This window comes from Pteropus alecto, unplaced genomic scaffold (assembly GCF_000325575.1).
Source record: "Pteropus alecto unplaced genomic scaffold, ASM32557v1 scaffold88, whole genome shotgun sequence".
NCBI classification, from domain to species: domain Eukaryota; kingdom Metazoa; phylum Chordata; class Mammalia; order Chiroptera; family Pteropodidae; genus Pteropus; species Pteropus alecto.
The window spans coordinates 8738824-8753268 of NW_006494611.1; the positions used below are offsets into that span (position 1 = coordinate 8738824).

Sequence of the window (14445 nt, forward strand, 5' to 3'; positions counted from 1 at the left end):
TGAACCTTTTCTTCTTCTTCTTAGCAGGGGGAGTGGGGCCCGTGCAGAAGTTTGTCACCTGGAGACTGAGACGCGGTAATTCATGCATCCCCATACCAGGGCCTGGTTTACAGCAGAGCTGCCAATGGGGTGCATGTTGGAGGCAGCTGAGGGGTTTGGGCTAACCTAAGTTGGGGTCAAGAATGAGGGATCAGAAAGATAGGGAGGTGCATATTGGGGCAGCTAAAAAAGAACTGGACTAAGTTTACTAAGAAAGATAGGGTTCGAGGTAAATATTGGGGTGCATTTTTAAATACTGGGAGCTTAAGTTGGAACACTCAAAGACAGATTTGAGGGACAAAAAGGAACCTGTGCTAGAACTCTAATAGGGACCAGACTAACATGACAGTGCATGTTCAGGAGGCCTGGGGGGCACTGGGCCAGGACTTCATTAAGGAACAGACTGGTGTAGGGGTTGTGTGTTTTGGGGGCTGAGGGGCCTGAGGAGGAGCTCCATTGGTGGGTAGGCGAGACCATGGTGGGGAGCATCTAGGCTAGGCTGGAACACCATCGGGGGCACTTAGGCCTCTTAGCCAGCCTGTCCTGGGGTCTGGCCCTCACTGAGGGAAGCCCTGCCTCCTCCCCTGGTGACTCCTGGCTCCTTCATCATACCCCTCTGTTCCTGCCCTGCAGACCAGGAGAGGGGGCGAGCCCTGCTCTCCGCCAGGTCCGGGAGTCCCTCCAGCCAGCTGCCCAATGTGGATGAGCGAGTGCAGGCCTGGGAGAGCCGACGGCCCCTTATTCAGGACCTGGCCCGGCGGCTGCTGACTGATGACGAGGTGCTGGCCATCACTCGCCACTGCTCCAGGGTGAGCCTTTAGCCTGCCCCCAGACCCAGCATGTGGTCACTCAGTCACCCAGCTCCTCATTCATTCAGGTCACTGCTGACTAGTACTTGGGCTTGATGCTGTGAGGCCAGAGGTCCTTAAAAGCAGAAATTGCCACTGTCATGTGCACACACACACGCACGCACACACACACACGCACGCGCGCGCGCGCACACACACACACACACACACACACACACACACACTAAGCTCACAGCCAGGAAGGGGGAATAGATAATAACTAGAACCTAAATATCCATAGCAACAAATCATGTGAAGTACTGTGAAGGAAAAGAACATGAGAAAATAACCCAAGAAATACAAATTAGATGTGGTCTGGGAGGGCTTCCTTGAGGAGGTGATATTGAAGCTGAGGAGAGAAGAAGTCAGACAGTGATGAGTTGGGAGACATGAATCCCTGCAGTCACCTGCCCCCATTTTCCTCTAAACCCCAGCCTCCTCCTCCATACCTTCCTGGGTCAGCTAACAGGCCTGGCCTCATGCCAGACCCCTACTCCTATTTCTTATTTCCCTTTGTCCCCTCACACGGCCCAAGCCTCACCTAACACCTACACTGTTATGCTCTTTTCTCTTCCACGTCAAACAGACCAGAGGGCCCAGGGTGGGGTATAGGTTAGGTTTGAGGGAGCTTTTGTAGCCTGAATGTTGGGGAGGCTGCGGGAGGCACAGGTCATTCCCTCAAGGAGGATTGGATGGCCCTTTTCTAGCCCGCTGTCTCAAGAACCCTCAGGTTTCTGCGATGGCTTCCCTGTGATGAATCTGCATCTGCGCACACATGACCCTGTGTGCGAGAGGGCAAACTGAGGAGTTTCAGGGAATCGCTTGTGGATCCCTCCACTTCCTGACCTTGGTCAGAGTGGGCTGAGATGTATGTCTGTGTGATGTATGCATTTGTCTGTGTGGGCTACCTGGGTTTGTGTTGACTTAACAGTACGATAGTATCTGTGCGTGAGTGTGTGTGTATCTGGCTAAGGCACATGTGTGTCACCTGGAGACTGAGACATGGTAATTCATGCATCCCTTTACCAAAGCCTGGTTTACAGCAGAGCTGCAGATAGGGTGCCTGTTGGGAGCAGCTAAGGGCTTTTGGGTTTAACTCGGTAAGTGTAAGTGTGGTGCTCAGCTCTCAGCACTAAATGGGGCTCTGTGTTTACCAGCCTCTGTGAGCCTGCAACTCTGAGGTGTGGCCACTAGGTGGGGCTCTGTGTCTGTTTCTTTGTTGGACTTTTTCTCCCTCATCCCTCAGCTCCTCTCACCCAGCGCAAGGTAGGTTTATTCTCACAGTGTCCCCACAACACCTGGGGAACTTGGCATACCACCCAAACCTGACGCAAGCCCTGCCCACATCAAGAGATCAGATCCTCTGGAGTGGAATCCTGGCCTGAAAGATTAGTAAAGCTCCCCTAGTGATTCTAATGGGTGGCCCTGAACTCCCAGGCCTCCCTTCTCTCCTCCCCATTAGCCACCTCTCCACAGCCACCAAACCAAGCATTATAAACCACCTCTCTGATCACTTTACATTCCCCAAGACTCCTTGTAACCTCTTTGGCAGAACGGAATGCAAGTTCCTTATCCTTATTTTCAAAGCCCTCCCACTAATCTCAGCTTTCTCATAGTCGCCACGTCATCATCTTCCCCTGGTCACCGCACAGATTCATGCAGTTTATGGACTGCACGACTCTAGGTGCAGTACTCCCATTGCCATCGCAACCTGTGCAGCCTACCCGGAAGCCCTTCTGGCACCCCAAGGTCAAGTTAATCTTCTATCTATCCATTATTCCACATCAGCCTCAGAGCACTTTCTTTCCAACTTTCATGCCGATCCCTGCATTTGTCCTTAAGAGTCAGCATAAATGCCACCGCTTCCATGAAGCCTACTCTGATCTTCCCACGCTCCTATGAGACGCCCTCTGGTCCCACTGCCAGTGATTTGTGATTCATTGGGGCATGTGGCTCGTTCTGCTCCTTGTTCCCACTATACTGAGTTCCTGAAGATCTGGAACAGGGTCTTCATTGTTGTGCACCCAATGCCCAGTACACAGCCTGGCACTTAGTGGGTGCCGAATGCAGGTTTGTGGACTTGAAGTGTGTGCACATATTTGACTATTTCTGTACAATTATGTGTATCTCTCTCCAGACAAAAGGGGGTATATTGTTGATATGTATATGTGTGAGTCACTGTACCTTTGTGTGTGGTTTAGGGCCACACACATAATTTATCTTTTATTTCCAGATATTTATGAATGTCTCATTCTGACCACCAGGGCATGCTGTTTTTCTGTGTTTATGCCCATACAAGATGCTCTGTTTGTGACCCTGAACCAGTACATGGCTCCCTCTCACCACCAGGGGGCGACGCGCTGCCTCAGTAGTGTGGCTCCCACTGTTCAGTTTGCCAGTTTGCGTAGGTGGGGTGTGGCTGGTGGCATCCGGGCAGTGCCAAGCAGAAGGGCCTCCACCCCCTTGAGTACTGACTGGAACGGCTTTCTGTAGGGCCACCCCTTCCCCAAGTCCCCATTCCATCCTGAACAAAGCATAATTTGTAGGTCTGTGTGCAGACAAGTGCTGGGCAAGCCAGGCCCATAGCCTAGTGTTTGGCTCAAATTCCTTCCTTCTGCTTGGAGGTGGGGGTGGGGAGGAGAGTCCACTCCCTGCACATCCTTTTCCGGCACCAGAGCAGGCAAGAGCCAGACTTCTCAGGTTCCAGTCCCTCTTCATACTTCCTTATCCGTGTGGCCTTGGCAAAGTCCTTTTCTCTGAGCTTCAGTGTCCTCTTCTGTAAAACAGGAATAACTAATGTCATCTCTCAGGCTGGTTGCTAAATGAGAGATTATGTGTAAAAGGCTTAGAAAAGTGCCTGTCCCAAAGCTGTCATTGCTGTTGTTCTTTGTTGTTCATTGCTATTATAAGTCTGTTGTTATTATCACAGGCTTCTACCTAGTCACCAAGTCCGTAAGACATCCTACAGACAGCCTGGGGATGGAGAGAGCCTTTTCTAAACATAGCGGGTCCCTCCATGTCCAGCTCTGGAGGTCCCTGCTGTTATGTGACCTGTAATGCCTCTCTCTGCAGTATGTGCATGAGGGTGGCGTGGAGGACCTGGTGAGGCCCCTGCTGGCCATTTTGGACAGGCCTGCGAAGCTGCTGCTGCTGCGGGACATCAGGTGGGGAGGGGTCTGTGGGGAGCGCTTGAGGGCAGGAAGGGGACCCCTGATTCCAGCCTGTCCTGGCACCTCCAGAACTGAGACCCAGCCCACCTCCATCCCTTGTCCTCCCCCAGGAGTGTGGTGGCTCTCACAGACCTGGGCCGCTTCGACAGCATGGTGATGCCTGTGGAGCTGGAAGCTTTTGAGGCCCTCAAGAGCCGGACAGGTCAGCAGCTGGGGGGCAGGACTTGTGTATCTTGAGCCCCAGGTAGGGATAAGAATGGTATCTCCCTGTGAAGAGGGGGCAGAGATTGCCAGAGCCTCTTGAGCTGTGTTCCTCAGAGAGTCTGGCAGCGGGGCCCTGACTCTGACCTGTTCTCCTCTCTAACCAGTGCGGCCTACTGCTTTGCGGCCCTCCCGGCAGGACACACCACCCAAGCGTCACCTCATCACACCTGTGCCTGGTCAGTAGAGTCTCAGAGCCCAGGGAAGGGGCATAGTCCTGGAGGACTGGGGAAGGGAAGATAGGCTTTCCATCCCTGCCCCACGTAGGGTATTGTGGTTTCAGAGGTATTTATGGTTCCCTGAAAGAAAGCCCAGAACCATTTCTGTCATATCCACTCACCACTATTATCTACCTAATAATTGGTTTTAAACTCACTTTTTAAATCTAGTCTCATTCTATGCAGTAATCTCTGAGAAATCATCAGTTTGGTGTACGAGTCATGTTTTTTCTCAGATACATTTTAGTATAACTATTATGATGGAAAGTATTAAAATAGTTATAATGGAACCTAGGCAATGTCCTTCACTGCAGGGAACGCTGCTGTAGGGCCTGAGCAAACTCAGGCCTGGGTTTACTGGGCTCACAAAGAACTGGAGTCTTGTAAGGTGGTCTGGGCTGGTGAGGAGTGGGCAGCCTGACCTTGGCCCTCTTCCCCAGACAGCCGTGGAGGCTTCTACCTGCTGCCTGCGAACGGCTTCTCAGAGGAGGAAGACGATGGGGAGCTGAGGGAGCGGCTGGGGGACCTCCAGGTCTCCCTGGGTGCCTCTGCCCCCCGTCACCCTCATAAAGGAATCCCCCCTCTCCAAGATGTGCCAGTGGATGCCTTCACCCCACACCGAAGCACCTGCACGGTCCCTCCCCAGCCACCCCCTGTTGCTCCTCGGCCCCCAAGGCCCAATTGGCTGCTGACAGAACCCTTGGCACGGGAGGATCAGAGCCAGAGCCAGAGCCAGGGCTCAGCCCAGAGCCGTAGCCGCAGCCGGAGTTGCAGCCGCAGCCGCAGCCGCAGCCAGGGCCAAGGCAAGTCCCCTGGACGCAGGCGTTCCCCATCACCAGCACCTGTCCCCGCCCCCAACATGACCAACGGACGCGGACGCTACCACAAGCCTCGGAAGGCCAGGCCCCCTCTGCCGCGACCTCTGGATGGGCAGTCAGCAAAGGCAGGGGGCAGTCAAGGGACCTCTGAGAACAGAACTGGCAGGACAGCCAAGGAGGCAGCTACGAAGTCCCCTAGTTGGGAGCTGAGGACAGTCACACTGTCCAAGATGAAGCAGTCATTGGGTGAGTCCAGGTGGGAATGGGCCTGGCAGGGGGGCTCTTGGGTTTGGGTGAGATTGGTGGGTTTGGTTTTGGGGTATGACTCTAGGGCCTGGGCCTAGGAAAAGGATCTGGGTATTGGGGTATAGTTGTGGGGTCTAGATTTGGGGGTTTGGGATCTAGAAGATTTTGGAGCTGAGGACTCAGTAGTAACAGAACTAGGGTTTGGAAGAAGTTGGGGCCCTGTATTTGGGGATGGGGCCCTGGGTCTATCCTGGGAGCTCTAAGTTTTAGAGGTATGGTGCACCTGACCCCGTGTCTCTCTACTAGGCATCAGCATTTCAGGAGGCATCGAGTCCAGGGTGCAGCCCATGGTGAAGATAGAAAAGATCTTCCCTGGGGGGGCCGCCTTCCTCTGTGGGGCCCTGCAGGTGGGTGAAGTGCACCCAGGCCCACTTTTTCGGCCCAGAGCTGATTCTGGCTAGGGGTGGGCTGGTACATGTTCATCTGCCAGCCAGGCATGTTCAGACCAGGTCGTGGGAGGAGGGGGGTCAGGCCTGTAGGATGAGCATGCCAAGGGAAAAATCTGTCCCCTCATGCCAGCCCGGGCCTGAGGGTGGCCCATCCTGTTCCACCCCTAGCCCCAAGGGACAAAGGGCCATTGTCTGCGCCCCACCCAGCCCCCAACGGCTCCAGGCACAAAAGTCCCATTGTCCATCCTCTCTACCCAGATGGGGAGGAGTATCTAGTTGGTGGAGGTGAGAGGTTGGATGCTGTGGTGGGGGTGACCGAAGGGAGTGGGACTGATTCTCCCACTCTCATCCCAGGCCGGCTTTGAGCTAGTGGCAGTGGATGGAGAGACCCTGGAGCAGGTGACTCACCAGCGGGCAGTGGACACCATCCGCCGGGCTTATCGAAACAAGGCTCGGGAGCCCATGGAGCTTGTGGTCAAGGTCCCCATTCTCAGCTCACTACCCTTACCCTCTGACTCGTCAGACCTCATGGATCTGCACCCTCCTGCTGACCATTCCCCGTCCCACTGATCCCAGCCCAGTCCCCTCTCCAACCCTCCAGACTCCTGACACTAACCCTGGATTCTCCTCACCTACCCCGTGACTCTTCTTGCTGACCTCGGATCCTCCCACTGACCTCAAATTCTCCTGCTCCCTCCCAGACGCCTCCTATTAACTTCCTCTGGAGCCAGGAACCTCCCACTCCTGCTTGCCTTGCCGACTCCCAAAGCTCCACACTGGTGGCTGAGATCTCCCTTTCTTCTTTCCCCAGTTCACTAAGGCTCTGCCCTTTCCAGACAAACTCGGTGTCAAGGACAAGGTGCTACTAAGCAGCCTGTATCACCCACTCACTGCTCTCAACTTCCCAAGATAGGAAGGGGATCAAGAAACTTAAGGTGTGGTGCTTGGGATTGGTGGGCACTAACGATGTCCTCTGTGATTCTCCTAAGCACTGAGGGACATGGATTCTCAAGACACACCCTCAGGGGTCACTGCATCCACCGCCCAGTCCTGAGCAGTGTTCTGTGCAAGGATGGAAGGCTTTTCTAGTTTCTCAAACTCTGAAGGACCATTTCATGTGGTCCACTAGGACCTCAGACTTTCTATGGGATCTGTCCTTCCCCCTTTCTCCCCCTGGCCAACACCTATATGAGGAAAGAGACAGCAAATAACAAGGGAGTGGGGTAAAACGAGTTCCATAATCTTTATCCAGCACACTCACTTTTTAAAAACAAAATTTTTTTTTAATTTTTTCTTTGGGTTTGTACAAGAAATTTACAGTGTGAAAAATATACAAGTGAAAACGAGGCCATAAATCTGGGTGCGGGGAGGGGCCCCTTGGTCACAAACACAAATAAACAAGACATTTCTTTCTGAGTTTTTCCTTTGGTCTGACTACAGTCCCCTCACCTCAGGAAAGGGGATGCAGAGCTGGAAGGTGGGGAACAGAACTCAGTCCCAGCCCTGTCCCCCAACAAGGGCAGGGTGAAGGCAGGCACATCTGGAGCAGCTGGCATTGTCTGGCTCTCTCTGGCTTTGGGTTGGGGCAGAATGTGGAGATGAGGGAGCCCCTTTCTCTCCCTAGCCCCCTGGCGGAGTGAACTGGTGAGCATCTGGGGTAAATGGTGTTGACAGAGTGGCAGCAGGTGGGCAGTGAAATAGTGACTAGGAGCCTCTGGGTGACAGTGAACATGAGGACCTCCAAGGAGTCTAATCTTGCTCATCCAAGTTACGGGATGGCCCCGAGTTCCTGGCAGAGGCCCAGAGGCCTGGATCTCAGGGGGCAAGTGGCTCCTGGGTTCTCAGTGGACCTCAGGCTACTGTCCCCTTTCAGTAGAGCTCCCCACAAACCTGGGATGCCGAGGGCCCTAAATTTCGGTGGCAGTGATCTCCTCCAGGCAGATGCAGGGCGCTGGCTCGGCCAGGCCCAGGTCAGCGAGCTCCCGGGCCTCCAGCTCCAAGCTGAGCTGCTGCAGCTCCTGCTCCAGCTGCCGGTTCCGCCGGTACATCTGGATATAGTTGTGCTGCAGTTGCTTCTGGTAGCGGATCACCTGCTCCTTCTCTGCCTGCCAGGCCAGCCGTTCTCCCTCAAAGCTGTCCCTCTGCTCCTCGCCCCTTCGCCGTTCCCGCTGCAGCTCCACCCGCAGCCGCTCCACCTGGGCCCGCAGGCTGCCCCCGACCCCAGCTGCTACCCGTTGTGCCTTGGCCTCATCACTCTCTGCCAGGAGGAATGGGTCAGCAGCGGCAGGTGGCACAGGGGGTTCCCGGAGTCCAGCTGCCTCTGTATCCAACTGCCCAGCTTTCTCCCGCAGCCGCTCGGCCTCCTGGCGGTGCCGCTGCAGCTCTTGGGAACAGGTCTCCAGCTCCAGCTCTCGTGCTCGGGCTGCCTCCTGGAGGCCCCGTGCCCGGCCCTCACTGACCCGCAGCGCAGCCCGGGCCTCCCGAAGTGCCACCCGAAGGGCCACCAGCTCACTGCCCTTCTGCACCAGCTCTGCCTGAGACTCCTTCAGCTGCTGCTTCAGCAGGGAGATCTCGCCTGATTTCTGGCACACCTGGGGGTGGGAGGGAGTTGGGAAGGGTGGTGAGAAGGATTCTCCAGGAGAGTCAGACCCTGTATGGCATCATGCTATACATTTGGTGGAAAGGAGGTGTGATCATTGTAATAACCATTTTACAAATGGAGACACCGAGAGGAGCCTAGTGACATGCCCTCAGGTCACACGTCATGTCAATGGCTGAACTGAATACAGACCCAGATGTTTCTCCTTCAAAACGGGTGTCTTTACACCATCATGAGGCACGGCAGAGCCCTGGGGTCTAGGTGGTGGCAGAGTGTGCAGGAGTGGGGGCAACTGAGGGCAGTGCCCATATTTCCAGTTGAGAGGCCCTACAGTGTTTTGGTTAAAAGTGCAGACCAAGGAGCAAGACTGCCTGGGTTCAAATCTCAGCTCTGCCACAGACTAGGTGTGATTTTGGCCTCTAGCCTTTCTGGCCTCCGTTTCTACATTTCTAAAATGGGGATATTAACAGTACCCACCCAACAGTATGGCTATTATGAGAATTAGATGAAATATAGTCTAAGTAACATGCTTAGAACAGCACCTAGCACATAGCAAGCACTACATTCTTATTGCTGGCCGGAAGGCAGTGGGTAAGAATACCACTGGCTGTGGGCACTAGACCAGACCAGTGAGAAGACCAAACACGCATGTATGAGGCGGCCCCCACCCAGAAAGGGAGGTCAGAGGGGGATCCTCATCTTGGAGAGAAGAAGAAGAGGGCCTCTTCTTCTCTAGGGGTTGTGGGCTCAGGGGGTGTGGCTGGGCCCCTCTTTCCAGGCCCTATCCCTGCAGGACCCTGCTCCCTGCCCGTCCTGATCTGACCCACCTCCCACTTGGTCTCCTCCAGCCGTGGCCCGAGCTCCCGCTGCTCCCGCTCGAAGGTGGCGCAGCGCCGCTCCAGCTGCTCACGCTCCTGCAGGAGCTGCACAAAGTCGTCCTGTAGCTGCCGCTTCTCCTGCTGCAGCTGGAACACCTGCAGCTGCAGCAGCTGTTGGGCCCGCTGTGCCCGCTGCGCCTGGGCCGCACCGTCCTCTCGCAGGGCCTCGCGCTCCCGCTGCCAGTGCCGCTGCCGCTCCTCGTACACCTGCGGGCAAGAAGGCACACCTGGCTCCTGGAAGCTCCCCCAAAACTCTAGCCCTGGCTGCCCCCAATCACTGACTGCTCTGGGGCCCACTGGCCTGGGTTCGGGAAGGCTAGATTCCACTAAACAATGATAATGATTACGATAACGATAACTACTTGTATCGTAACAATACGAGTGTGCCGCGCATTATTCTAAGCACTTTACATCCTTTGTCTTCTTACTCCTCCTAACTCTTAAGAGGCCAGAACTATCCTGATCCATAGATGAGGAAACTGAGGCTCGGTTTGAATAAGTAACTTGCTCAAGTCTGAAAAACAGTAAATGGTGGTGCTGGGTTTGAATCCTCACCATGCTACAGTTAAACCAGACAGCTGGGGTGGGAACGGGGTCACAAGTGCAACTGCCCACCACTTTCTCCTCTGTCCCAGAACAAACTGAGATGCTCCTTGGCGTCCCGGCACCTTTGGATGTCCTACCATGCCACCCCCCTTATAGCCACTGACCACACCGGGCACATGGTTACCTCGCTGTCATCCAGACTGTCCCGCAGCTGTTGTAGCTCTGTCTCTCGGTCTCGGAGCTTCCCTTCCAGGACACAGTGCAGCAGGGCCTCATCCGAAGGGAAAACACAGGAGCTGCTGTCAGGGGAAGCCCGTGGACCGCTGCCCAAGAACACCCCAGCCACGCGACCCCCCACAGAGCCTGTGCTCTTGCTGGAGGAAGACCGGCCACTGTCTGAGTGGGAGGGCCCAGCAGGGGCCCCTCGGGCTGGCCCTGGCAGTGCCCCCCGCCCAGGGCCATGGGAGGGCAGGTGCCCACCTGGGGAGTTGGTGGCCGGCTCAGCACCCCCGGTGCTGTAAGTAGGCAGGCTAGACAGTGAGTTTCGGCCAGAGTCAGACAGTGTCCCTGATGGGCAGCCACTGGCCCAGCCACTCAGTGCCAGGGGTTTGTCAGCAGCCGAGGAAGAGGAGGAAGAGGAGGAGGAAGCAGGGCCCCCAAACAGCTGTGTTAGGCTGCCCTGGCTCCCAGACAGTCCGGTGGCCCGAGGACCCAGGAAGCTGGGGAGAGATGGCGCCCCTCGAGGTTTGGGCAACACTGGCTTGAAGGCTGTTGGGCGAATCAGGATTTTCTCCATGTTCTGAAATGAGATACCACGTGACATTGGGGATGAGCTGCCCAATCTTTCAAAGCCTTTATCACACTCTGTCCTCCCATCCAGAGTCCCCCATCCCCAACTGCTACCACTGGCTCAGGACCTCCTAAATGTCATCTTCATATCAAGTAATTTAAAAGGGTTCATCTTTAATCATTACTATAGCCAGGTGAGCAAAATATTATCACTATCTCCATATTACAGATGAGGAAATGGAGGCTCAGCAGCTAAAGACCTTGCTCAAAGTCACCGCTGCTGTATAACAGTATTACCAAGTAGGTAACATTTATTGAATACATAATATGTGTCAGGCACTAACTAGGTTAAATACTTTACATATATTATTTGATTTAATTCTCACAACAGTCCTATGAGAGCTGACCTATTACCTCCACTTCACAGATATAGTAACTGAGGCTCAGAAAGGTTAAGTGACTTCCCTGAGGTCATACAGCCACAATGAGGCAGAGCTGGGATTAGAACCTAGGTCTGGTGAATCTGGAGCCCATGTTCTTTCCTCTAAACAGGCCCCCAAATTCCTGCAGCTTCTCCAGGGGACTCCTGTTCTACCCAGGCCCCAAAGGGGAAGCTGGTCCTCACCTTCTCCAGTTTTCCAGAGACAGGAATGAGCTTTGGAGGCGGGCCACGAAGATGGGCATTGCGTGCCCGCTGCTCTCGGGCATCCTCAATATCACTGCTTGGGCTGGGGGGTGACTCTGTCCGGAAGTCCTCATTGATGTATGTGAAGGTGGTGCCAGGGACAGTCTTCCTGGGGGGCACAGCTGGGCAAAGCGGTTCCTGTGCCTCATAGCCACCCCGCAGCAGCCCATCCTGCTGCCGGAAGAAGGTGGGCCCAGTGGGGCCATGGTGGCGGGTAGGAGCCGGCCCTCCGGGGCAGGGCCGGCCTGAGATGAGGCTGCTCACACTGCCCATGGCTGGAGCTTGTGGGGCAGTGGCGGCCTCAGGAGTGGGCTCCAGTGGCACTGGCAGAGTCTGTACAATGGCCATAGCAACAGTTGCTCAGGCCTGGCCGAAGGCCTCCAGGGGAACCTGTGAGCAGGGCAGTGGTGTTAGACTCACTCCACCTTGAGCCCCCTCTCTATGCAAGGCCCCGAGTCCCTCTCCTGGAAACAGCCTCCTGATGTCAGTAACAATGCCTGATGCCCCCAGAGGCTCCCCTTCGAGCACTGGCATGAACCTCGGTTCTCCCTGAGCCCTAGACCATTGTCCAGCTCAGGTCTGAACATGGCTGAAGACTCAGTCCACCTAGCAAGATGACAAGGGGAGGGGAGATCTGGTGGTTATGTGGGACCCATGGCAGAAGAGGCCCAGGCCTCAGCTCAAACCTGCATCCCTACAGAGGCAAGGACTCAAGTTAGGGAGGGAGCCTTCTCTACCAGCTCCCAGCACAGGTCCCTGGTCCCCTGGGACAGATGGCCTCATTAGAGGGCAGTTTGGGCAGAGGTAAGCAACCACAGGGATGCAGTCAGCAACTCAGATGGTAATTAGGGAACAAACAGCTAAGGCCAGGCAGTGCCCAGCCTCCCCCAGCTGGGCCTCAGTTTCTCCCAGACAGAGAGGCGGCAAGGGTGGAGCTGGCCAAACAAGAAATCCAGAGCTCTTCTAGAGCCCACAGGTGCCCTCTGGGGTCTCCTGCCTCTCAATGGTAGATGCAGGCTTATGCTTATTGCCATCACAACACCCAGCCTCACCACACCCAATTGGTTAGGCCTAAAGGAGCATACACAGGACCACTGCCAACATCTACGAAACCTTCCAGCTTTAGATGTTCCCCAGAGTGACCCAGAGCGGGTGAGGGTAGAAGCCCCACCATCACCTCTGGCAGCTGATCCTAGATCTCACTTCACTGGAACCCAGGGAAGAGGGCTCCACCTTCCCAGGCCCTGCTCCTTCCTGGAAGGGGACAGCAAGTCTCCACCAGGAACTCCCTCCTCCCCCATCCTGAGGCTGAAGACCAGGACTCAGGCATCTGCTGAAGTCATCACACAGAGCATGGGCCAAGATGTGGACAGAGAATCGCGTAGGAGCAGGAGTGTGTGTATTTACTTACTTGTGTGTGTGAGACTGTGCACAGTGGAGCATGGAAATAAGCAGGGTGTATATAGAAATGTGTGTGAAAATATGAATGTGAGTAGAAACATATGGATACATTCACATATATGTGTGAATTCACATGTCCATATCTTACAAGAGTATGTGTGTAAATAAGGTGTCACTCTTAGAAAGTATTGAAAGTTACAAATGCATACATAAGTGGATTTGTGATATGCGACTAACACTAGATGAATATTTGGATGTCCACTTATATATCCAAGCTTATGTGTAAACTCCCATGTATCTTACACGAGTGTATGTACAGAAAAGCGAGTGTCCACAAATGTCTATCAAGGAGTGTGTGAACAGGAGCATGTGTGAGAGAGGCTGGGAGTCAGTGGCATGCAGGGCCAACGAGGTGAGTGGGAGCTTGGTTTCTGTCACTCACTGGAGTGTGGGAGAGGAAAGACATCTGATTCCTTTGCCTGGTCAATCTGTTCCCCTTCTTTCTTGTGTTTCATTAAGTCCCCCCCTCCCCCATCCTCAAGTCAAAAGATCCTGAGACCCAGGGAGATGTCCAGGCGGAGGAAGGAAGAGCTGGGAGCTAGGGGTGAGCAGTATCCACCCCACAAGTGCAAGCCCTGAGCAAAGCAGATGGAACACCCACTCCTCTACCTTCTCCCAGGCCACTCCAGGACATGGAGAAAATATTGAGGAAGTGGCTTCTTAGAGGGCAGTAGGGTCTTGCACCTCTGTATTTCTCCACTTCAGTGAGCACAGAGAAAGTGAAAACTGAGGGGAGGAGACAAACTCAGAGAGACAGGGACCCAAAAGACAAGAGACAAAGACGCAGAGCCTTCAGGGTCAGGCAGACAAGGAAACAGGCAGGCTCAGTGAGGAGGGGGAACCCTGAACCTCACGGATCCAGGGGCCCCTAAACCCAGAAACAACATAAAACTGGGCCCTGTGACCCAGACACCCAGGGAGCCGGAGCCAGGCATCTGGAAAGCGAGGCCCAGCCGGCCCCGCTCCCGCTCTTGGAGCCCGAGAGAGAAGGAGGGGCAAGTGGAGGCTCCATTTTGAGAAATGCGTCTGTGGCTGTGGGAAAAGGAACCCCAGCTCTCCCCAGCACTCCTTGAGTGACTCCTCTAGCACAAAACACCCAACCTTAGGGGTTGGGCGAAGCCGAGGGCCGAGTTCAGAAAGGGCCCGAGAAGGGTCTGGCTAAGGCCCGAGGGCCCGCACACGTATGTTAAGGGTTGAAGAGTTGGGGAAAGTCTCCCTTCACCAGATTCCAAGGACCAGTCATGAGGAATCGAGTCTTGGAACATGAGTTCCCATTCTGCAACAGGAATCCAGGACCCCCCCGCCTCCCAGAGATATCCCCACCCCGCCGCTTCCATAAAGTGGGGCCGCTGTGGAATGCCACCTCCCCACTGGCCCTCCGCCTCGCAGAAGTTGGGGGCGGCCCCAAGGTCGCCTCCCCGCCCCGGCGCCCCTCACC

General features: G+C 55.0%; 2 protein-coding genes across 6 annotated transcripts in view; one reads left to right on the forward strand and one right to left on the reverse strand.

The window, feature by feature from the left end:
* Positions 1 to 7465, forward strand: part of PDZD7 (PDZ domain containing 7) — an 18965-nt gene extending 11500 nt beyond the window's left edge. Inside the window, exons 10-17 of one of the 4 annotated variants that reach the window (XM_006925866.3) lie at positions 25 to 75; positions 673 to 848; positions 3960 to 4051; positions 4168 to 4259; positions 4426 to 4497; positions 4977 to 5600; positions 5907 to 6007; positions 6404 to 7465. In XM_006925866.3, coding sequence (XP_006925928.2) covers positions 25 to 75; positions 673 to 848; positions 3960 to 4051; positions 4168 to 4259; positions 4426 to 4497; positions 4977 to 5600; positions 5907 to 6007; positions 6404 to 6619 — 1424 coding nt within the window. In that variant the 3' untranslated portion in view covers positions 6620 to 7465. Of the gene's footprint in view, positions 1 to 24; positions 76 to 672; positions 849 to 3959; positions 4052 to 4167; positions 4260 to 4425; positions 4498 to 4976; positions 5601 to 5906; positions 6008 to 6403 lie in introns of those variants that run through there. The other 3 variants (XM_025042237.1, XM_015599914.2, XR_003044263.1) reach the window with 3 other exon arrangements.
* The window catches only part of LZTS2 (leucine zipper tumor suppressor 2), a 10071-nt gene continuing 2936 nt past the window's right edge, over positions 7311 to 14445 (reverse strand). The window contains exons 2-5 of one of the 2 annotated variants that reach the window (XM_006925867.3): positions 11487 to 11936; positions 10257 to 10871; positions 9476 to 9733; positions 7311 to 8640 (exon numbers count right to left, since the gene is read on the reverse strand). In XM_006925867.3, coding sequence (XP_006925929.1) covers positions 7957 to 8640; positions 9476 to 9733; positions 10257 to 10871; positions 11487 to 11894 — 1965 coding nt within the window. In that variant the 5' untranslated portion in view covers positions 11895 to 11936 and the 3' untranslated portion in view covers positions 7311 to 7956. Of the gene's footprint in view, positions 8641 to 9475; positions 9734 to 10256; positions 10872 to 11486; positions 14322 to 14445 lie in introns of those variants that run through there. The other variant, XM_025042238.1, reaches the window with a different exon arrangement.